Source organism: Lepeophtheirus salmonis, chromosome 4 (genome assembly GCF_016086655.4).
Source record: "Lepeophtheirus salmonis chromosome 4, UVic_Lsal_1.4, whole genome shotgun sequence".
In the NCBI taxonomy this organism is placed as follows: Eukaryota; Metazoa; Arthropoda; class Copepoda; order Siphonostomatoida; family Caligidae; genus Lepeophtheirus; species Lepeophtheirus salmonis.
This window is the reverse complement of record NC_052134.2, coordinates 7,840,693-7,865,204: the sequence shown is the minus strand read 5'-3', so window position 1 is coordinate 7,865,204 and position 24,512 is coordinate 7,840,693. Positions and strand designations below refer to the sequence as shown.

The following is a 24,512-nucleotide window of genomic DNA, read 5'->3' as shown; positions in this document are numbered from 1 at the left end:
ACCTATTCAAAATAATGGTGTACACTGTGAAATAATTATATGAACATAATAAAATATATGTGTGTATGGTAAAACTCATTTAAAGTTGTGTGTTCATAAAATGAGACATATTATTTCTATATAATTTTGAGAGAATAAAAGCAGTATTTTTATTGCATATTTAAATGAAGAATTATGTATCTCTCATACACTATGCATCAGTCTTCCTTCCCGTGCATAGATATGTAGGATCAAAAACCTGGTATGGTATTAATGTCTCTATATATCATATATATATTGGTTATAAAAGACAGAAAATGAAGATATTGCCCGTTATAAAGTAATCAAAACTGAAGTAATGGTTTATTTATGATAAATTATTGCAAGGGAATTTAGATTAACAATCACTATTCCAAAATATGTATTTCAATATATGCATTAATGGGGATGGGCATAGTGTAGAGAAAAGTGCAGTTTTAAGATATATAAGGTTCTCCTCTTTCTAGGAGTCATATATTTTCACACTTCAAAAAGAGAAAAGAAAATAAAAACATTTCATTTATATCAAAAACAGCCTTTCAGTTGTCATAGGAACATTCTTGGATATTTTATACGTTTACTCGCTAACTTTGATAAATAACTTTTATCAAAGGAAAAAGATGTTGATTTGTATTCTGTTTTTTATTATTATTATTATTTTCTTAATTACCAAATCATTGTTGCAATAGCATCTCCCTCTAATATACAATTCATAATTTGCCACTTATCTTTGTGAAATATCTTACCAATTGGTCGATTAACATCTGAAAAATTAAACTTCAAAAAGATATTATTTATTAATTAACAATAAAAGGTCAATTAAATAAATACTATGAATAGATATATGTTTGAGCTCCCTTTATCACTAATGTAACCACCTTTAATGGCAATGATGGGTTCCAGACGGCAGCAGAAGGCCTGGCAACCACTTTGGGCGTCTCAATGCTAGCTGACAGTGGGGTTTTAGGCTTCAATAGGATGACAAACACTGCAGACCTTCCCCTCGACATACACCCAAAAGTTGTGGACAGGGGGCAGGCATCAGGGCTGTAGGGGGTCAAAGTGTCAAAAAAAGATGTCTAAAGTTTTCAAAAGACTCATTGAAAAGAGTTTTACAACGCAGGAGATGGGTTTCTTTCGTTGCTAATGTCAAAATTGGCCTGTCCACCCTTACAAGGCTCTTTCCACCTACTTTTTTGAATGCTCGCTGGACAGTCTGGTGAGAATCATCAAGATCTCTTCCATGGACCCTCATGGACTTGAGGGAATTGGCCTTGGCAGTTTTATTTAACTCCTTATTTAACAGGATCTGCCTGTGTGGACTTTTTGACAGAGCCCAACGTTCCCTCTCCTCTTCCTCCTCTATCTCTTTCTGTATCTGTCTCTCTGTCTCTTTTCTTTTACCTTCATTCATTGTTTCTACTTCTCTCTATTTTTCTCTGCAACGTGGGTACTTTCTGCTAGTAATTAATATACTATTATTAGGGATATATGTCAAACAAAATCTAATTGTATTTGAGGTATAGTAGACTTTCTATTCTAGAACAGAAACACTTTATATTATATATTCCAAATCATAATATACGAGGCAGCTGACTTTCAATAGTAAACATTATTCATCAGTACCCACTCTTTCCTCACCCTCTAACGTATGTCCACTGTCCAGGGATCCACAATTGATTCCCATTATTTGCTACAAGTAATGAATATTTCATAGAATTTTTTATTTCTTACTATAAGAATATAAGATTATATATTAATAAAACTACAAAATCTGGTTGTTAAATTATTTTAAAATAATCATTTATTTTTTCATAGTGATTTTGTTTGATTTTTATTTTTATTTTAATTGATATTTTAGAATGCAAAATGAATGAAATAGTTCAGAAAATAATACATTAAGTAAATTACATAATTAATATATTCGTTCAACTATTTATGATTTATTTAAATATTTTATATATTTTGTGGTTTCTTTTTTACCGTGTTATAAAAAGAATTTTCACTAACAGAGAGTTAAAAAATATCAAGTTTCAATTATTTCTTATAAATTTTCACAACTTGGTCATTTAATGTATGAAAAAAATATTTTGTTAAAGTAATACAACCAACTCTTATTTTTCTTTTAACATCAACTCTACTCATACATTTCTTAGCTAACTTGTTCTCATCTTAGTTTAAAGTGCTTGGAATTTCAACCACGTGCTCAGTAAATTAAAAACCAATAAGTTATCTTGTTTCGTGCCATATTTTTATAAATAATTTTTTAATACAAAAGCACAATTACGTTTGTCCATAAATAGTTTATATGTAAAAAAAAAATCATTAAATATGAAATGAATTATAATTTGTCAAATAATGATATTAGTGGTATTCTTAAAATACATGTATAATACTTACTTAAGTACAAACATTTTTATGAGAGTCCAAATAATTTCCAAAAAACTTTTTACTGCATGTACAATGTACACAAAACAAAACATTTCAAGACATGTAAAACTAAATCAAATCCGAAGGATATTCTTTCTTTGTTTGTTTGATGACGCGGTAAACTTTTAACTTAACTTGGGTCTATTTACAAATACGATGTGTGTTTATAAAGTTAGGTGACTTTTCCAATATTGGGGGTAAGGTATATTTGGTATGGGTGATTTTTTTATCTTAGTACACTCGTCACAAACATATATTTATTGTTTCCGCAATATCATATGTTTCGTTTGTTTGTGAGAGGCATAATGGTTAGAAGTATTTTCCGCAATATTTTGCTATTGAAAAACATGGATTAAAAGAATTTGAAACTAGTCTTGTATAAAAACTAAAATTTTATATTTAGATTCTTATATCCTTTTTCAAATTTTTTACAAAAAATTTAATTGTCTCTAAATAGCTATAGATTTTTGAAATTTTTCTACAAAAAATTTGATATTTGAGTTGTTTTTTTTTTCAATTTTAGACATTTTTCTCGAAAAAAAATTATTTTTATGGACAAATATGGATTTTTGAAAAAAAAAATAATTTTTTGTGTATAATTTTTCACTTGTTTTGTGAATAACTGTCGATTTTTGAAATATTTTAGCAATTTATTTTTTTATATATATTTCCAAAATATCCGCAAAAAAAAACAAGTTCCTCCACCCCACCAAAATAAATATATATATAATCCTGCGGACGCCCCTGGTATTTGGAGAATGGCCCGAGGCGGAGCATATAAACTTTATCTGTTAATGGATTTTGAAAAAAAACAGAGATATATTTGTTTTTTTAAAACAAATATACCTTTATTTCATATTTTTTCTTTTGTTCCAAGCACTCTTATTATAAACATTTTTGTGTTCCCAAAAATGTATTTCTCCATAATTTAATATTTTGACTCTGTATAAATAATTGAGAGTTACTTGTTCCAATTTTAATATTTTTTGGTTTAACATAGGAAATCGTTCAAAAAACTAAATTGTTCGGCAATTTCCAATAAAATCATATATTAATTATATTAAAAACATTTTTTTTTTTTGAATTTCATAGCTTTGATTAAAAAAAAAATCTTTCTAAACTTACTTAGGTACTTCAAAATTCCTAGAATGCCTCCAAATGATTCCACAGGTACTTTCATAGGTTTAGTTATTACTGATGTCGTTTGTTCAAAGCCAACTAAAAATGATGCTTTTAGGGTGAGAATATTACGCCTCTGTCAATTTTCCTAGTACCCTTACAATATATGCCACAATTTATCTATACCCCTATATATTTATTAAATAAACGTACTCCTATCGTATCATCTTATATTTATACAAAACGTACTGAAAAACATAAATTAGTAAATGTCATTTCTATGAACTATAATTTTTGGTTTTATCTGAAGAATATTAATGAGGATTTACATTAATATACATATATTTCTCACATGATATGATTGTATTGTACATTTTGCTTTCATTAGATAATTGGTTTTTTCTTCGTTAAAGAGTTATAAATAATGGGCATTCTCATTTACTAAACAAATTAGAGATTTGATAATACTTCAAAATATAAACAATAAGCACGCATTAATTAGTTTCAAAAGGGTCCAACATTGCATTTTATTATGAGATGATTTGATCTAGCCTTCAATGTAGTTTTAAGTGTTACTTCTATATACGGCGTTACCTTCTAACACAAAAATACAATATATATTTTGTTGTCAGGTGCCAATTCCTTATTCTCACTTGATACGTCTAGACTATTTAATAATCTATTTTCTTTGATAAATAAGTTAAATCATACATATGATTCCTTTCCAAAAGGAAAGAAAAATACAATTCCTTGTTGATCCCTCTTCGCATATACAGGGAGCGGGGATCAAATTATCGCCTACTTTAAACCTTGATAACTTGAAGACTACATTATCAAATAAAAAACCAGTTACCCAAATAGGAAAGCTATTCTTGTCAGCTGACGATACGTAGTTCAGTTAGCATCATGCCGTCATCATATGAGGAGATAAAGAGCTATAAGTGGAACGAGGAGCTTTCGAGGTCCGCCGTAGTCATGGCATAGGTTAATAATGGAGATGAAATCTCCAATTCAACGATTGCTTCAACCTTAGGAGTGAATTTACGGACTGTTCAGCGTATCTGTAAGAAGCTAGAGGACACCTGGGATGTTGATGCCACCATAAAGAGGGCACCCAAGGAGGAGGGCGCCTAGAAGAAGGTCAGGGACACCGACTTTGTCGACAAGGTGAAGAAGACGGTTGAGGATGACCCTTCCAGGTCCATGAAGGCCGGAAACAGGCCCTGGGTGTGGCAACAGGACTCAGCACCCTGCCATGTGTCCAAAATCTCCATGCAGTAGTTAACCGAGAACTGTTATGACGTCGTAACCAAGGATTTGTGGCCTCCTATCTCTCCCAACCTTAATCCTTTGGACTATTTTGTGTGGGGCTATGTCAAGAGACATCAGACATGCCCATAGTGCCAAGGCCAGCCTGACGGACTCCATCGAGGAGGAGTTCCGCAACATGAGATGGTCAGAAGAGCCTGCGGCCGGTTCAGAGACTGTATTGATGCCAACGGCAAATATATCGAATGAATGGCTACACTATACCTATATGCTCGTCATAGTTTTGATTTTCAATAAAAATGTTAAAAAATGTATATTTTGTGTTGTTTTTTGTAGAAAAATATTTTGGCGACAATTTGATCCTCGCTCCCTTTATATATATATACATTGAGCATCTTGTTATTTCCATGTAGTATAAATTTTGGCTATCATATTCAAATGTATCTACGCTTTTAATGAAATATTACGGAACAATATTATAATACTGTATCGTATAATATACACTGTAGGACTTTAATATTATTAACAGGGCTTTACATAACCTGTCCCTGGCCTGTTCTGCAAGACAGGTTAGGAAAAGATGTAACCGGTTTTATAGTTTGATGATCCGAACTGCACATTTAATACGCATTGTACAGTTGCAGGATATATTGCTTTACACATACCCAAGAATTATAAGCTGGAAATAATAGCTGTCGATGTAATTTTTTTAAAATAAAACAAGATCCAATTATTATACTATAATAAAACTGTACCATATGTGAAAACGAACATAGTTTGTTTGAATGGGGATCACATGTCCGTTCAGACAGCATCATACATTATATTAACCTATCCAACAGAACAATTTACCTGTCCAGGATGGTCTTACTATTGTCATTGAAATGCCCTGAAACATATATATAAATATATGTAATTCATTTTAAGAATTGTGGACACGAATAGTCTGGGATTACATCAGAGATATACAGCAGTTGGTATGATCGACATATTTGGCTAACTAACAGATGATTTAGGTTCTTTTCTTTTTTTGTTTCTTTTTGGATGAAAGGGTGCGTGATACAATAAAAGTACCGAGGTTGATAATGTAACATCATTTTTTGTCTAAGTGGTTACGTGCTTTACGCATTTGTTTTCTTTTCTTCTTTTTTTTTCAAAAAATTCCCATCTTGCAGATATTAGTTTGACTTTATTTTCTTAGATCGACTGATATATTTGAAATTATAGTATATCTATGATTTTCCAATAAATACCTCATATTATGAAACTATAAAAGACGTATTTCTATGTTTTTTCCTTCATTCTTTAATATGACTATATTTTTTAAAGATATTATTTATATTTTGTAATATATTTTAGCTAGCTCAATTTGAAGGAGGAAAATGTAACTTTAAGAACAATATTAGAATACAAAAGTTCATAGAAGATATCTTTTTTGTGCAGATATCTAACAAAGAAACAAAACATTTTTTTATCCATCTTTGCGTTTTTGAATTCAACATAAAAACAAATGCAATTTGGTATCCTTTTGAAATTGATAAATAATCCAGCTTGAAGTTTTTTTAAATGACTCACAATTTTCTCCAAGGAAATTTGGCTTGCACGATTGATACTTTGAATACTTGGAGATACTCTATAAAATATACATTTTGTATTGCTCGAATTAATTTGTTTATTGATAAAAATGAACAAATGTCATGTCTACTATACATAACAACATAAAAACTAACCACAAAATAATAATGTACTAGCTCATATATGTATTGAATATCCTAATATAATTAAATATCGTTTATCAAGGATGCAATCATCAGTTGTCAATACCTGACTAATGGTTAATTCATAGTCATGGATGAGGCCCATTGTATGTTTCAATAAATATATTAAAAGATCAAATCACATTGATTTTCTACTTTAAAAAATAAAAAATATAGTTTGTCATTCAAAAAATTATTACATTTAAAATACTATTTAAATGTGTCTCACCATTGAAAAGTTGCAATGAGCATTTGATATAATTTCAACTATACCGGGGTGTCAATGGAAATCGGAACACTTACTAGTTCAATTATCATTGAACGTTACGTCATTAAAGTTCATTCATATTTCGATATATTAAAGCATAAGCAATTAGTTATAAAACACATCAAACTTGAGTTCTTTAGCTTACGTAAAAGTTGAGAAAATGACACTTGAACGTGACCGAAAATTTTCCATTTGCGTATCTAGGATCACTGTCTACGCCGTGAGCAAGCCAAAACGTTCGAAAGGAAGAATGGTTCTGTCAATAAGGGCAAACTGGATCCAGAGGAGTTGAAGAAAACAGCCTAGACCAATCCCTTGCAAGTCCATGAGGCCCCATGGAAGACATCTCGTAGTTTCTCGCCAGACTGTCCAGTGAACATTCAAAAAAGTAGGTGGAAAGAGACTTGTGAGGGTGGAGAGGCCACTTTTGACATCAGCAATGAAAGAAAATATCTCCTGCGTTGTAAGACTCTTTTCAATAAGTATTTTGAAAACTTTGGATTTCTTTTTGTCTGCAATGTACGTCATTGATCCCTAAAATGTTACTGTCAGCTAGCACTGGGACGCCATGACAGAGGGGTCCATCTGCAGAGGGTGACAGGCCTTCCTCCACCCCCTGGAAGCCATCATTGTTGCTAATGGCATCTACATTAATGATTAAGAGAGCTCAGACGCACACATTGTTTATTTTTTCTTATTTTTAAAAAAAATTGTATTGTTAATTAATCAATTATACAATGTTGAAGTTTAAAATTCAAATTGTTCAGATTTGAATGGACCACTCAGTATTTCAATGTATTGTATCATGAATTATTTATGTTTATTGAGGATGTTAACTCACACCTAAAACTTAACAAAAGGGAATAATATTATCTACCAATAATTTGCACATAATTATCAGGGAATTGTGTTCTAGTAATATAATAAAAAATATATTGATACATATTATTTACAAGTGTTGAATACGGGATTTTCAAAACAATTAGCACAAAAACCTGCGTCAGACTTTTTGCATCTATGCATTTTGTTTATTTGTTTTGACAATTAGATCCCCTACATTATCGTAATTTTCAGAAAAAATATATGTTTTATGTACATATAAGTTTGGCAAATAGTAGTGTGGAAATTTTCACCATGATTGATTACCTAGGATTTTATACATACTCGTCTAAAATAAATTCTTTAAATATTTTTTTCTCCATTGAATTTAAAATTACACCACTATTTCTATAAACACGCCATGTTTGAACCATTTGCATATGTAAAAACCAATTATAAAATCAACAATACCATTTTTTTTCTTCGTAAACGTATTGCATAGTTTGAAACCAAATAATCCAATAGGTCAACCCTCCATAGAGTTGATGTGAATTTTGCAGAGATAAGGCTGATTTATTTTACTTTTTCCTTCTTAAGTTAATCTTTTTCAATAAAATTGTTTGCAATATTAACTGGTCTGTTGTCCTTTCAAACAATGATTACTTTATCAGTATTGTAATAAGTGCACTCCCCCCTCCTTTTCATATTCATTGATTCTTTTTTGATACTATTGAAACTGAATGGAGTATATTGGATCTAACAGTACCTAGTCACTCAACTTTTTTTTCCCCCCAAGTTGTCTAGAAGATCAAAACTAATCACTGACCATCTTATAATCCTTGGATATCTATTCTTTTTCAATTCGTCCATAAACAACATTCCTCCCTTGTCCCAATTCAAACCATTTTATTGTGTTTTGGCTCCCCCATAAGGAATGCAATGTAGAAGCTCACCGGAAGATGAAGCTAAAGTCTAAATCTTACACCCAAATTGTGTTGACTTTGATTTGGGATATTTTTTCATACTTTGGGGTCGAAAATACATTACCATCGATTCATCCACACAAATATATTCAGACGTTCCCACTTATTTTTTCCGTTTATGGTTTCAAAGAGAATTGAAGCTTTTCAAAGGAGATCGAAAAGATTGGGATAGTTGTTGTTGGACAAATGTGTTACAGTAGAATATTGAATTTTTATATGGTGGAATCTTACTTTGGATTGCGATATTTGGACAGGGACTGTTTTCCCATAACATTTTTAATTCGTTTTTACTTTTGACTATCAGTTGAATGATGGTTTTCTCGTTCTATTTGTCTACAAATAGAAAAAAATAAATGTGATATACATCATTTTCGTATAAGCTCAGTATCGGGATTCAACAAACCTTTTCCAAGACAATTGGGATCCTTTTCAATTGCTTCTTCGTTATCCCTATTTTCTTCGGTTTGTTCATAAGGATCTTTGAATGGAATTACATACACACTTGTAGATACCTCTGAAGGGACATTCTCTAAAAGTGAAAGAATCTGTCGAAGATTTAAATTTTAATTTCTATAATTATTAAGTATAATTAATTTCAACATCGATGTTAATTAATTGATGTTAAGGTTTCTTTAGATACACTTCAAAAATGAAAACGTTTGCAAAAGTATGTAGGAAAAATAAGATATTTCCCACATACATGTACGAACGAAATTTAGACATAATTAAATAATTATAATTATAAAATAAAACTGTAGCAAAAATAATTCATGTATTAGGCACATGTCAATCCCTCATTTTAAAACATTAAAATCAATAATAAGGTGTATGCCTAATCCTTTTTAAGCTCAGAAAGTTCGACCTTGCTCTAGAAAGATCCATAATGCAAAGATCTAGAAACTATAAAAGACTTAAATGAAATAATAATTATTGTTGAGGTGGTCGTCATGTTTAGTTACGATCAAAGAAACGGATGCTTCAAGTACTGTTTGTAGCTATCTCATAATTTCAATGAAGATAATTTTAACGTAGATATATGAACGTGTGGGAAGTAATTGATTAATTTATTTTTGATTCGGCCAAAATAAAAATAAGTTAACATCTTTAGTATTAAAATATTTTTAAATTCAAATAAAAAACACACCTGAAGTCATTCAAGACATTTGCTATATGTTAATATGCAAATAAAAATACGGAGGAGTTTCTCTTGATGTAAAGAAATGTAGAAACTGCTGGGATTTATGTCAACGTTAAAACCACGCCTGAGAAAATGTCATAAATTGTATTTTAACTATACCAGACAAAATTTCTGGCGGCAAATATTATTGTTTTGCTCCTTACATTCTAATAACGTAAGATTTTTTTTTTTTTTTTTTTTTAAAGGAATAATTAATAAAAGAACAGAGGTTCTACCGGTTGGCAAAAAATATTTTTTTTTTATACTTGCCGGGATTTCATCAATTTTTACATATCTATCAATGGGGTTCAAATATTATCAAATCAGAGGAAAAATTTATTTTGTTGTGCAATAGCTATCAATACTAAAACTTAATCCCATTTTTTGTTGAATATCACTATATAGGTATATGTCTGTAAGAAAAAGGATGTTACTCTATATATTGACTACATTATTTATTTACCTTTTTAATCCATAGTTGGTGGAAGTCACGGACGAAAATCCCTTGGAACCCATAAAACCCGGCTCTATTGATTCGCAAAATGCCTCCTCTGGAAGAAAAGTCCTCATTACCTTTCTCAAAAATGTATTCCCAGGTATCACAAGCTCTTCTCTCTGGATTGACAAAGTCAACTCTCGTCAAGACTCCGGAACCTACTCATGTATTCCATCAAACTCAGACTCAAAAACAATTGTTGTCCACGTACTGAAAGGTAAGACTCTGTTTCAATTCTTAGTAACTGCAGTTTTATATAAATGATTGTATAATGGCTAGAATTGCAAATCCTTTGACCTGTTGGTATTTTTTTTTAAAAGCAACCGAAAGTTGGTCATGACAATTAGAAGAATATTTCGAAAGAAAACAATCAAGCGTTTTATTAAATCATCTGCAAGCTGCTATTAGATGAAGGCAATAATCACACATTTCACTTAGACAGGAATTATTACAACAATATCGTTTATCAATTATACTGTAAGCCAAACAAGGGATTAAACTTACATATCTCCGTCTTTCAGGAACAAGCACACGCACAAAATGATTACTTTATACTTAGCACGGTCTAACCTCACTTAAAGCTTTAAAACAAAATAGCAAAATAAACTTGTTAGATAGAAAAGATATGTATCTTTCATGTGATCATTGTGATATATTTTCCCTACGAAAAATGTTGCTCTTTATGATATCACAGATGAACTATATTTTGTGACCAAATATCGATTATTCTACTTATTTATCATTTATCGAGATTTTAAACGTTGATTGATTTAATTAGATTTCGATCTTATTAAGCTGTGACAATCATTTATATATATCTCCATAGTTGGTAAGAATGGGCTAACTGCTGCCAAATGATTTTTGTGTTAAAGGTAACGGTGTGTTCGAGTTTCTCTCTTCAAGAATTACATAATAATGATTACATCTTTGCAGTAAATAAATATCGTTTAAGAAAATAGTATAAAAAGACTCTGCACTATACTTTTTGTAGTTGGCAACCTAAAAAGCGCTTTTTATTTTCCAAATCAATTCTCATTAGTCTTTAATTCTTGATGTTAGAACATTTAAGTATAAAGTGTGTCTACTAATGAAGGACAACCCCTTTTTAGAGAGTTATAGGAGTAAGGATTTTTTTGAAATTAGAGTACAATGGAGGATTAACAAATAAAGAGGGGATTTTTATTTATTTCCATCCTCTCATAACTACTTGCAAGGTTAACCGAAAGACAAGGTTGCAATACAAGGATAACTTAATCGGGCTTGCTAGAATTTTCAACTCAATGTATCGTACCGACTGCTGGGCAAGTCAGGCAGATTTGGTAGGGAAAAAAACATAAGCAATCAGAGTCTATAACGTCACTATTGCTAGAATTTTCAAATTAATGTATTTCGCCGACTACTGGGGAACAAAGACGGATTTTGACAAATCATGGAACCACTCATAAACTTTGACGTCAATATTAAAAGGAGTTTTGGAAGTCAAACATCAGTTGTACATGCGTTTAGGTATAACATTTTACTTCTATTAACCTTGACTGCTTGGTGTTAATCTAATAAAAGGTCACGACAGCGAAGCTGCACTTTTCCCAAACATTATTTAATTTTGTCAGGATTAACATATCATTTTACGGTTTATTTTATCCTTACATACCGGCAAGTCATATTTTCTACAACTTCAAACACAAATATATTGCAGAATACGGCTTTACAATTTTATTTAAAATGTCTGATAGTCAATATTATTTTAATTTTTACATTTCTCATCATTACTCATAATGGAGTGAGAAGCCAAGTATTTCTAATTCTGTCGACTAAATTCCTCTCCTTTCAAAAGATTATCCAAATTCTCAGTGTTAACACGTTATTATACAGTATAACACGGCATACTATATTTTTACAAATCTAAGTATGTAACCCTGTTTACTAATAAGAAAAAAAATGTCATATATATCATATATTCTACAATTCTAATTCTAATGAGGGCTCAGTAGAAAAATTATTTAAGTTACATTTGTAAAGGGAATGGGATTTTTCTTAGTTGTTTTTTGCAGATGCAGTTTATAAAACCCATTGAGTCGTTCTTTTATTATTCAATTAGAAATTTGTCATAGAAGTGTATGTATGCTTATATATATTTATTTACATATATGTTCAGATAAATGTCCTGCATTGCTTTCCATGCATTTTTTATTTCCCATCATTTAATATTATTTTTTTATTGAATATAAAAGCTTTTATGGTTAATGTCGTTATGTTTTTTATGAGCATTTATCATCAAAGGAATCACAAGGTCAAGGAATTTATTGGAACGCTGATGTACATAGTTGTTCCTAATAACCGCTTTTTATTGTTATTATTATTTATTCTCAACCAAAACAGGTGAACATAATCTTTATGAGTAAATAAGTCAATAGAATATGCATATGAATAGGTATGTTAATGACATGGAGGGCCTTTTAAATTTTTTTTTTTTTTTACTTGTGAAAGAAAGGGAAGATTGAAATAATATGAAGTATCATTTTTTAAAGAATTTTCTTTTGTTTAATTTTATGATATACTTAAATGTTTCAACTATCATTTGAAGAAATTTTATGAACCTGACATGACCCATAATTTGTGATCCTATATGTCGAACAAATTAATATAGAATTAAAATCGTTTTTTTTTAATTATTTAACATATATACATTGGAGTGCCAATTCAAACACTTTCTGTGAAAAAGTAAAAAATTGAGGGTTCAATGCGTTCCTTTTGATAAAAAATACAATTAACTAAGTTTGAACTAATATTTCTATGAATATTTAAAGGTAGCTCAACGGCCCTAAAGCATTGAAATTTTACATATTTTTGAGAACAAACGTGATTTGGTTTTAATATCATTTGTATACTACACATTAATTCTTGTTAGAAAAATTAAATTTTTTTTGTTAGTTACAGTTCTGCCAAAAGTTTTTATAAATTTCTATGATAAATCATTTTTTGCCATGCCAAAAAGAACCTTAATAATATTTCAATTAAGGATAGGCTTTTTGCCTATCCGTATGTTCAACTTCGTATTACAACCAATGAGTGGCTTCTGATATCTACAAACATTGTTTTACTTAGATTAACAAAAAAAAAAGTCCCAATTTTGATTATCTTTCATATTACCTTTTTTGAGGCAACAACTATTAGCCAAGTTTTTTAAAAGACACAAAAATATTGCATATAGTAAAAAAATTAAGCTGTAAAAATTAGATTAACAAAAAAAAAAGTCCCAATTTTGATTATCTTCACCTTGATTACCTTTTTTGAGGCAAACAACTATATAGCCAAGTTTTTTAAAAGACACAAAAATATTGCATATAGTAAAAAAATTAAGTTGTAAAAATTTAGTGAGAGCAAATTTGTCAAAAATATAATTTACAAGGTAAGAAAGCAGGTAAACTATCAATACTTATTGCGTTTGACTCAATTATCTGGAGCTGGTTGGACATATAAAGGGCAGAATTTAAACCAAAATCTGACTTTTACAGATCATTCCCCAATTGCATTTGAATACAACCTGCCAGGGATTACAAATAGGGTATTACAAAATAGAACCGGCTAGTATTATGATAAAAATGATGTGGCCCTCTGACAATTTGAAGAATGTTTAATTGGGATAATACTTTTTTTATAAAATGTGGTTTAAATTTGAAAAACATAATTATAAATTTTGAAACCCACTAGATTTATATAAATATGAAAATATATCAAGAGAATCTTCATAATTCAACACAATAAATTATACATTAGGGATCTCAAGTATCACACTTTTCTACCCTATGTAAAGCTCACACGCAACACATGGTATTTCTCACACATATTTTGTTACTTCTATCATCAATAAGGACAGTATAAATGGGTGATTTAGAATCACAATGTTTTACATGGGAGCCACCCAATCTCTTCATAAATATCTCAAGCATGGAATTATAGATACATGGAAACTTTTTTCCTTTTATTCAACTTGAGACATACATGGATATGTAAATCCAAAGTATTTTCTAGGCAACCCTTTTTTTTTTTGAATTGGTAATCTGAAGAATGAATTCTCTTTTTCATAGCAGTTGTCATTATTATTTAATTCCTGAGTAGTGAACTTCCTTTCCTACTAGGTTCAATAACATTCAAACCCCGATGGAACATTCGTGTGTACTCATAAAAGAAGAGCGTAACCTTGAGGTTTTGTTGTGAAGTTTACCTTGATGGGGCTCAGAGTAGAATTGGGGATTGACATCCGAGTAGTTCTTACCAATGTCCTTTTTTACTCCCTTCTCTCCCTACTCCCTTGCAATAGCTGATTGCAGCTGCTCTCCTCCAAATCCTTCTTTAAATCACCCGGGTTAAAATGTCGATTTTTAATTTCTATAATTTTTTAACATGCCCAAAATACACACGATTTTCATTACTAGTCCTTCTTTTTATATATACATACTACACTAACATTTTGTGTGCTTAATTTGTATTTAGATACATTTTGTGGCCCTTCAGCGAAATGTTTGGTCGGCAAAAATGGTCCGCTCAAGATTTTTTTTGTATGTACTGTTGTTCTTCATTTGGTAGAAGTGCTTTAAAAACTTGAGATTCTAGTTGAATGACATCATAATAACGATGACCTCACGTCGAAATAATTTGAGATCCCTTAGTGTATTTAAGGAACTATTAGAATTGCTAGCAAGCATTTGGGTCACCTCCATCCCCTTCCCATCTATCCATGAACAATTTAAATGAATTATGTGAGACTGCGACCCCTATTCCCTTTCTTTATTTTATTAGATGAGTGAATAAGGAAAAGTCTCTTTTGTTCATCTTCAAGATGAGAAAAATGAAAAGAAAAGAGAGCAGACATCAATTTGTTGAACCTTTCAATAATAAATACCTCTTCAAAATGTTGATAGAGGGAATATAATATTGTTCCATGTTGGCTAGAAAGAGGGGGAAATACTAAAAGATGATTTTATTAATGTCTGTAGTGAGGAGAGCCGAGAGAGGGATAGTTTGAATACAATTCCCCCTTACTTTACAACTGTTCATCATCCAAAAAGAATTTGATTAAGAAGAAAAAGAGCTCTAAAACTATCCTTAATGAATTGAAATCCTACGCAGAAGTTAAATTACATTATACACATTCAAATAACCAAGTGATAATATAAATCTAATAACAGTCCTTCTTCCACTTTGAAATTCACCAGAGTACACTTACTTTGCTATCCTTTTCTCCTCATAATCGTCTTTAAAGTACATATGTAAATTGGTTGTATTTTTTTATAGATTAAGTTATGTTGAGTACAGAATGAAAAAAACCAAAAAAAAACCTGTTTTTATCATATAAGTATTTGTGGAGTTACATGTATGCAAATAACAACGTGTAAGTACTCACAAGAATGTCTTCCGGGAAATTGTCTTCAAGCGGGATCCTGTGGATATATCTCTAAATGTCAGGATGTAGTCCTAACTATATATATTCTGAATTCTCATTGTCTTTATAATCTCTAATAGTACACTATTTTAAATTTCTTAAGCCGATCCCTCCTGCTACAAAAAAACTTTTAGAACGTTAGTGCTAATATGGAAGAGTTTGCAAAATAAAAATCCTTTACTGACTCATAACTGACGAGAATGGGTACATGGTAAAGCGCAAAACGGCCCCCAAAATCAAATTGAGTTGCTATGTATCTCAATTTGTTTCAAAGTTATGGTCAATTATGCATTTTGAACGTTTTGGTTTACTTTGGCCCTTGACCTCTCAAAATTTAATGAGCACTAACTGTCACAATATATAATCTTTGTTTTTATTTTGAACAAAAACAATCTGTTACCTTTGCCGTAGTCTTGGTGACCAAAGAAAAGACAGGGGCAAAAACTTTACCCTTGCTAACAAAATTGAACACTTTATTGAGTGCTATTTGGGGGCTGATTCCTAGTCCTTATTTCCTACTTCCATCATGGTATTACTTTACTAAATCAAACATATACGTTGGTTTTTGTGGTCAACTGTCAATATCTCTGCTTATTTTTCTGAGGGTTGATTGGTTGAATTAGAATTAGTTCATGCTAAGCTGTGAACACTTATCAACAATTATTGAATAGTTGGGAAGGATTGGCCAAGTACCAACTGAATTTTTGGCCTCTCTTTCTGTGTTTTTGTGTGTGATAAAGGCTGCATGATAAAATAGAGGTAGTGCCGTGTCATCATATGATGTACGGGTATCACATCGTTACCTTTATTGGATCAGGCAACCTTCACCTTCAGGCAAAGAAACACCGTATGTTTCTTTATGTATGGGATATAAAAATAGAATAGGAACTTATATATCTATTATGACGTCACTTTTATTTCATGATGCAGCCTTTCCCAAAAAGAAACAGAAAAAATACCTACATATCATACCAATATTTTATTTTATTAAAATTCGGCATAGGGTCTTATTACAATATTGCTCGTTATATTTGATTAAAGGCAGAGACATATATTTATATTTGTACATGATAACCAAAATTTCTTCATAGATGGCCAATATAATCAAATATCCATGACGTGAGACGAACATATTGACATCTGATAACAAAATACATTGGGCATTTTTCTGTTATCGAAGTAACGCCGTGGTATAAGAAGAGATGGATTTGTTTAAGAACGCGAGGAGAAGACGCGAGCGAGACATATGGTATTCCTGAATTAAGGCCTTTGTTAACACTGGCTGTCTGTATATTATTTTGAAGGGAGAAAAAAATACTGTTATAAAGAGGAGAACCTTTCACATTTAAAAAAGCTTTAGTCCGGAGAAACTATTATAATTTTATTTTAATTCATATATTTATTTTACTATGCGTTTTTAAAACAGTTTACACCCAATTTAAGTAAGAATTCTTCCTTTAAAGGGATATATTAATACGATATATTAGATAATGAAAAAAAAAAAAAAAGAGCACACACAACAACTGTTTTTTTTTTTTTTTTCTAATCGTAATTCTTAGTTGTTCTTTACACACACCCCTGCTTTATACATAAGATTGTTGTTCTAGTAAAATCATCCTTTAAAATGTTTAGTTACTTTGTTGGACATCATTTAGTAGCGTGTTGCTAATATTAATTAAGCTTATGAAATGAAAAAATTAAGTACGGAATCCCCGGATCTCGTGACAGAATCCCTAGTACTGACTACAGCACCAATGCATGTGGTTATGATAAACATGTGGCTAGGTCAAATGAATGGGCTGTAATATATCATATATTTTATTCTAAAAGCATGGAATACTACAACAGAGACTAACTATTTAAGAGATATTAGTCGTGCATCGTTTGTACCAACAAAAGAGGTTTCATCCTTGATACAAACACATATGTTTCTCAAGTAAATACATTACTACCAACATATGAATCGAATGATATCTCGTTTTCTATACATTTATCCATCATTCTTAATGAAGGTGATGAAAACTGATCATCTAATAAAAACCAAGGATATACAAATGAAAGAATCAAACGATGGCTTGAATACAAATGTATGATACAGATATAAATAAATATTTTGATGTAGGAGAGGCATTATATTTCTTAGACACTTGTCAACTTTATAAATTACTAACAGGGGATACCCGCATTGCAGGGCTGAATAGAGGGAATAGAAACAAAGAATGAAGGTAGAAGAAAAGAGAAAGAGAGAGGGATGTTGAAAGAGACAGAAGGGGGTGGGACAGAGGTAAAGAAAGAGAGAAGGGAAATGAGGATTTATTTCGGTCATAAACAGCCTCTTAATGACCTCAAAGAACCCAAAAAATGGCTTAAATGGCATTCTCCCTTATTTTATACGTTTATAAAGACAAATACGTTGGACCTTTTTGTATTTTGTGTGTTATAAAACCGAAAACAGACTTACAAACATATCAAAAATCAATTCAGAAGGGCTGAAATTAATTACAGAGTGGTCCATTAAAATCTGAAATCTTTGAATTTTATACTTCAATAATATATAATTTTTTAATTAGAGTTTCAACAAACTTAATGCTTTAAATAAACTTGTGCCTGAGCTCTCATAATCATTAATGTATCCCCTTAAGCGAGAATGATGGCTTCCAGTTGGTGGCAGATGCCTGGCACCCACTACAGATGTATTCGTCTATCATAGCGTTCTAATACTGGCTGATAGTGGCTTTGAGGGCATCAGTGTTTGGATGACGGACACCTACCCCTAGATATGTATCTAAAAAAATGTAGTCGAAGAGGTGGGCATTAGGGTTATTGTGGGGCCCAAAATTGTCAAAAAAGAGTTTAAAATACTTATTCAAAAGAATCTTGCAAGAAAGGAGATGGGTTTTTTTTTTTTTGGTTTTTTTTTATTACTTGTGTCAAAAGTGACCTTTCCACCGTCACAAGGCTCAATATTTTCTCTCTGGATAGTCTGGTGTGAAACCCTGAGGTCCCTTGCATTGGCACACATGGACTTGAGGGTCTTGCAACTGGCCGACTGCTTACAGTGCACGAAAGGAAACTCGTCGATCACTTTGTTGGGTCATTTCTTGACTTAAACGTAAAGTAGAGAGCTCAAGTATGTTTTGTTTAGCTACAAATTGTTCATGCTTTTTATATATGGAAATATGAATTAATTTCAATTACTCAACCTTCATTAATTATTGAATTAGTTAGTGTTCACATTTCAATGGACCACCAGGTACTAAAGTAAATGTTGTCACCATAACAATTAAAGTGGCTCATGGATTATAATGATAGTTCTGATCATAGTCATATGTATTCAAAAAATAAATGTAAGATACCTCTTCTTATGACTAAAGGGCGAAATTACTATCAAACCCAAATATGAGCCAAAACTATACAATTTGAATATAAAATAAATGCTCAATATTTCTTAGGAATTTTGTTCGCCAAATATCTTCTCACTTATTTTGATAAAGTTAGGTGAATATGTCCATGAAACAACTTGTTTTACAAAATAGCGTGTATCACAAATTTAAATTTAATGAACGACCTAGAAGCGAATAAATTAATGAAAGTAACCAAAACTTTATTAAAAATTGCAAAATATCCGAATAAATCATAAAACTGTCATTATTAAAAAACAAAAAACTTTTTTATATGCTGACTGTGCGTTTCAGGAATACTAAAAAGTTCCGGAGTTAAAATGTAGCTAGGAAGAAGAAGCGGTATAATCAATTTGGGGTACTGAAAATCCCAGTTCACTAATGAAGGGTAAAAAATGTTAATTGATTAATTTGTTAGAACCGTGACTACATATATAAAAGTGATCGGTGGTCATCCAGGAGCGCCTCATTTTTCTTTCACTTTTTACAAAAACGTTCACATGCCAGGTGTTACATTTCAGAAAATATGTACAAAATCCAAAAACCCCAAGGTGTTTGATGCACCCTAATGTGCATTAATTTGCAGACGATTAATGCACATCAAACTTTGTAGCTAATCATTCTATGACAAATAATAATCCAAGGAAATTGATAAAATCATTACTAGACATTCAACTACAAAATTGAGCCAATATGTGCTCAGATTTCAAATTTAATTATTAAGTTATGGAGCATTACGTTCAATTTATATCTATGAAGATTAAAATAATTTCAATTCTTTTGTAGTTTCATTTTATAGACAGACTATAAATTTAATTATGAGCTTTAAAAAATGGGGGTATAAGCACTAAGCATTTTATACCTATGCAGGTCCTGTTTGTGTATTTTTTCAGCTATAGGCAAAATATAATTTGTTCCCTTGCAATTTGAGTTTTCTTATTTTTCGAAAATGATGAACCTTGTTTTTCTTTACTAATTATAGATAAATTGTAAATTAATGTTATTTTGAATCTGTGACCAGATGCCGCACAACAGGGAGGACATGGCCTCCTCACTTTTGAGAATTTAAAATTATGATATAGGAACCAAAACTTCGTGATTTATTTTCACTATAGTTACTGCCACTACAAAGTGGCGACGATACCATAATGGAATTTGAACTCTAAAACTTTTCAACGTCACCATTATTTTATCATTTGTCCATCCACTTGAAAATATCCACTTTTGCTCTTGCCGTCTTCCCCACTTTCAAAAATGGTACATTGAACCTGATTTATCCTTTTGGCTTGAATAGGACATAACCAAAATTTTAAAAAAACATTTAGGTGCGCAAGATGGAGTAAAAAGGACTGAGTTTAATCAACTATAGGTACTGTTTGATGTACAAAAATAGTCACAAGGGTGCCCTACATTCAGTCCAAGCCGGAGAAGATCTCACACTTTACAGACTAAGAGGAAGTCGAATTTTTGTAGAAAAATTCAAATTGCTCGGAGGAATCATTTTTTGCTATATAGACCATGCTCAGACCCTGGATGATTTTACAAATTTCATTGTGTTTTCAGTCGTGATTATTTTATAAAATTTCATTGTGTTTTCCGGCAACACTAGCCCTGTGCATTTGCAGACTGTCCCGAGAGGGACTATATTTTTAACTTGTATGATTAAAATGATAGATTTATAAGTGTTCCTTTATAACAAATTTGAAAATTCTAGATGGGATCTTTTATATATGTAGATATTAAACAATAGATAATATTAACAAGTGAAAAAAAAAAAATTTATTTGGTTCGTAACTGTTGTCATGGCTGAATAAGTTGTTGAAATACAAATGGCAACTTGTACAAGCTACGTACATATGAAATTCTACAAATCCCAAGCTGTACATGAATAATACATATTGTTGTATCTATAAAATATACATTTTAATGTGGATTAATATTCATTTTCTTCAGCCATGGAAAGCTTGATGTGGTGTAGGGAAAACATAATCATAACTAATTAATGGGAGTAATCAAATTGTCCCAAGTCTGTAAAGTAGGTAAATATTTGTTCAGAGTGTAGATGTCTCCGAAACAGCATGAAAGAGTATTTCATCTTCCTGAAATTGATCAGAGAAATGTACATATTTGACCACAGCCTTCCGTGAAGGTTCCATGATCTCTCCCGACATAATCATTTCATCCAGAAGGAAGTGAGCCTTTTCAAAGTTATAAATAATATCCAATTCGCAAACTGCTCCAAAGTACTGATCCAGTACCTAAAGTACGAAATATTTACAAAATAAATATGGGTAGGTTGCGTGTTTTTACAAATAAATAAAAACTTCCGATCATACCTCAACATATCTATGAATTAATTCAAGAATGATTAGTTCATTGTCCACACCTATAAGTATCACTTTTAGATGAATTATGATCATAATAACGAAAACTAACTCTTACCATACTTGTCAACCACAAAAAGAAAGTAAAGAGATGCGTAGCGTTTGTAAACAATGGTATGATCCCGCCATTCTATAAAGCAACTCATGCTAGCAGTGCGACTGAGTATATTGGAAATCATTTCCTTGATGATTTTTGTTTTGTCTTTTTCTGATTTAGCCAAATTAGCATTGTAGAATTTGCAGAGTCGCACTTTTCCTTGACGACTAAAGAGTGTGACCAAATGAATCATTCTGGATGAAAGAAATAGAAAAAGAATGGCTGCGTAGGTAGAACGTATTTCGTGTTCTTCTTATCACTGTTTTAAAAATATGTTTATTCACCTACTTTAATCATAGATAACCTACTATCATTGTTATTACTTATTATGTGAACAAACAACAGTTGTCGAGCCTTTCAGTGTCAAAAAAAAAACAAAAAAAAAACACACTAGCTATATAACAATATTTATTTCTTCCCAACTATTACCCTGGCCGAATAGATCGGAAGTAAAGTCATATTCTACACTCTTTTATTTTTTGTAAAAATTATATTACCAGAATTATTTATCATAAAGGAAGATAACAAGTGCAAAAGTGTAGGCCGTCGAAGAAAACGAAGGAAAAATCAAAATATCCCTTGTCTGAAATGGATTGAAGGTAAGTATGCGAAGAAGGAAGAAGGTCACAGGCAAACCTTGGACTCTGCATTTACAGGCATATGCTTAGATGAAGAGTAAATGTATACTAAAAGTTAATAAATGAGTCTCACATGCGTGATGTTTCATTTTTCGCGAATCAACGGAGCTACAAATGTATTGTACATACATTTGTAATTATTTTTTTTATTGGGCTTTTATTAAAAATTTAAAACAATAATATAAAGATTGAAATAATAATAAAATACATCAAGAGGGAGTACGATAAAATTAATCATTGATAAACGTTATACTTTAAAATTAGCCCAACCCGTTAATATTAACAATTTATGTTTATTACAGACTTATATAAAGATATACTAAGGTCTACCACTACAAAATATGCGTACATAAAATGATTAAATTAAAACAGACAAACAAAAAATAACCACAATTCGATGAGGTTATCCTCATAATCAGGTATCTTCTTACTAAACGTTTAAGGTTTGAGTAGAACTTACACGAACATTGTGGGGAAAATTAAACAATGTCTGCAGCGTAATCCCATTATTTATCTTGGTAACGAAGGATCCTTAAGGAAAAGGCTGCGTATCTTCCTACAGATGCAATCAAAATTTTCCTGAGAGAGTGAAAGCTTATTCGGCACCCGAAGTGAGGCAGCTAGCTATGTATGCTTTAGAGCTAACTAAAGCAAAGCAGATAGTCCTAGTTTCTGAGGTCGCCTTTTCCTGCCACTTGGGCATTCCAAAAAGAATGTAGGCAAACGAGTACATGGGAAGGTAGTCACTCCAATGAAAAAGATCAATATTCAAATCGAAGACCAGATAATGCTGGGCATCTTGCAAATGCATGGATGACTGGGATTAAAGGATAAATTAAGTATAATCTTTCTGTACATTTTAGGTAGAACTGACCTAACTGAACTAACCCTCCCCCAAGTTGTCTCCTTGGTCTTTTGAGAGTATGAATATCACTTTGATGAAATAACTTCTGTAGACAACCTTCTTCCCTTTCGATCGCCCAATTGGCCGATTTTGGCAACGCAGTAGCTAAATAAAGCACCTGTACCCTTTGATGATGTAGTCATGGTGTCCCAGTGCTGGAGGACAGGGGATTCGAGGGCCTGGGTGTTTGGATGAAGGACACTACAGACCTTCCCCTCGACATGCACCGAAAAGGTATAGTCGAGAGTGTTGGCATCAGGCCTGTAGGGGGGCCAAAAGTGTCCAAAAAAAATTGTTCAAAAGACTCGTTCAATTCAGTCTTCCAACTGAGAAGATGAGATTCGTTGATTGTTGATATCAAAAGTGGTATCTCCCTTTTTATATATATACATATATCTCTCTGCTCAGCATGATTTGAAATTCTGAGATCTCTTGCATGGTCCCACATGGACTTGAGAGGATTGCCTTGGGCTGTTTTCTTTAACCCCTCTAGGTCCAGTTTGGCCTTTTCGATATTTTTTGACTTGTACGTCAGCTAGAGAGCTTAACTTCATTTTGTTTTGTAACTAATTGTTTATGCTTTAATATATCGAAATATGAATTAATTGCAATTAATTATTGTGTTCTGATTTCAATGGACCAACTAGTAACTATTTTCTATGCTTGAGACAAAGATACTGCTGCAATCATGATACAACTCTCATTTGTCTCCTCGAAATGCATATCTGTGTAGATAGATATCAATGTGTACTTATGTAATAATAGTAAAAACTTTTCGACACAGCTACGTAATTGAATATTTATTAAAATAAACTTCATGAAAGATTTGTTTCGATGTAGAGTATGCAATACATATACTCTCCAAAGTTGTAAATGAGAATAAAACAAAAGATATTTAAAAAATGAAGAAAGAGTCAATCACATTTTTTTTCAAGAGAGTAAACAAAGGAAAAAAAGCTAAGCAGCATGCGTGATTATTACATGTGTCTATAATTTTATGGATATAGTTGACATTTTTGTAATGAACAAACTAGGTTTATAAATTAGAAAAGGAAAAACGGTTGTTGCATGTACTTTTCCTTTTTTTTTTTTGTTCTATATTAAATAGATCCTCGTGGCGTTAACTCCTCCCCCTGGAGTAAGCATTCTCGCCTATTTTTGGTGACAATTGTTTTAATAATGCATAATAAAATAACAATATAAGTGTTTAAATATAATTATAATATTTTCTCCCTACTTATACTATTTTAAATAGGTTCTCCTCATTGAGCAATCATTCATTTTCTCCTACAAAAATCATACAATAAGC

General features: G+C 31.4%; 2 protein-coding genes across 11 annotated transcripts in view; one reads left to right on the top strand and one right to left on the bottom strand.

Annotated features, from left to right (window-relative positions):
- Positions 1-24,512, top strand: part of LOC121116534 (kin of IRRE-like protein 3) — a 308,756-nt gene that overhangs the window by 279,880 nt on the left and 4,364 nt on the right. For all 9 annotated transcript variants that reach the window (XM_071887590.1, XM_071887596.1, XM_071887592.1 and 6 more), the window contains one exon: positions 10,319-10,553. In XM_071887590.1, the coding sequence (XP_071743691.1) occupies positions 10,319-10,553 (235 nt within the window). The remainder of the gene's footprint in view (positions 1-10,318; positions 10,554-24,512) is intronic.
- On the bottom strand, positions 20,753-22,309 carry LOC121116535 (AP-1 complex subunit sigma-1A). 2 transcript variants are annotated; one of them, XM_040710795.2, is made up of 4 exons: positions 22,159-22,309; positions 21,623-21,855; positions 21,517-21,566; positions 20,753-21,438 (listed from the first exon to the last, which is right to left on the bottom strand). In XM_040710795.2, the coding sequence occupies exons 2-4, from the start codon at positions 21,852-21,854 to the stop codon at positions 21,232-21,234; spliced, it is 489 nt and encodes a 162-aa protein (XP_040566729.1). In that variant the 5' UTR covers position 21,855; positions 22,159-22,309; the 3' UTR covers positions 20,753-21,231. The 2 variants fall into 2 exon arrangements, with proteins under 2 accessions (XP_040566729.1, XP_040566728.1); XM_040710794.2 differs by lacking the exon at positions 22,159-22,309 and having other exon boundaries at positions 21,623-22,122.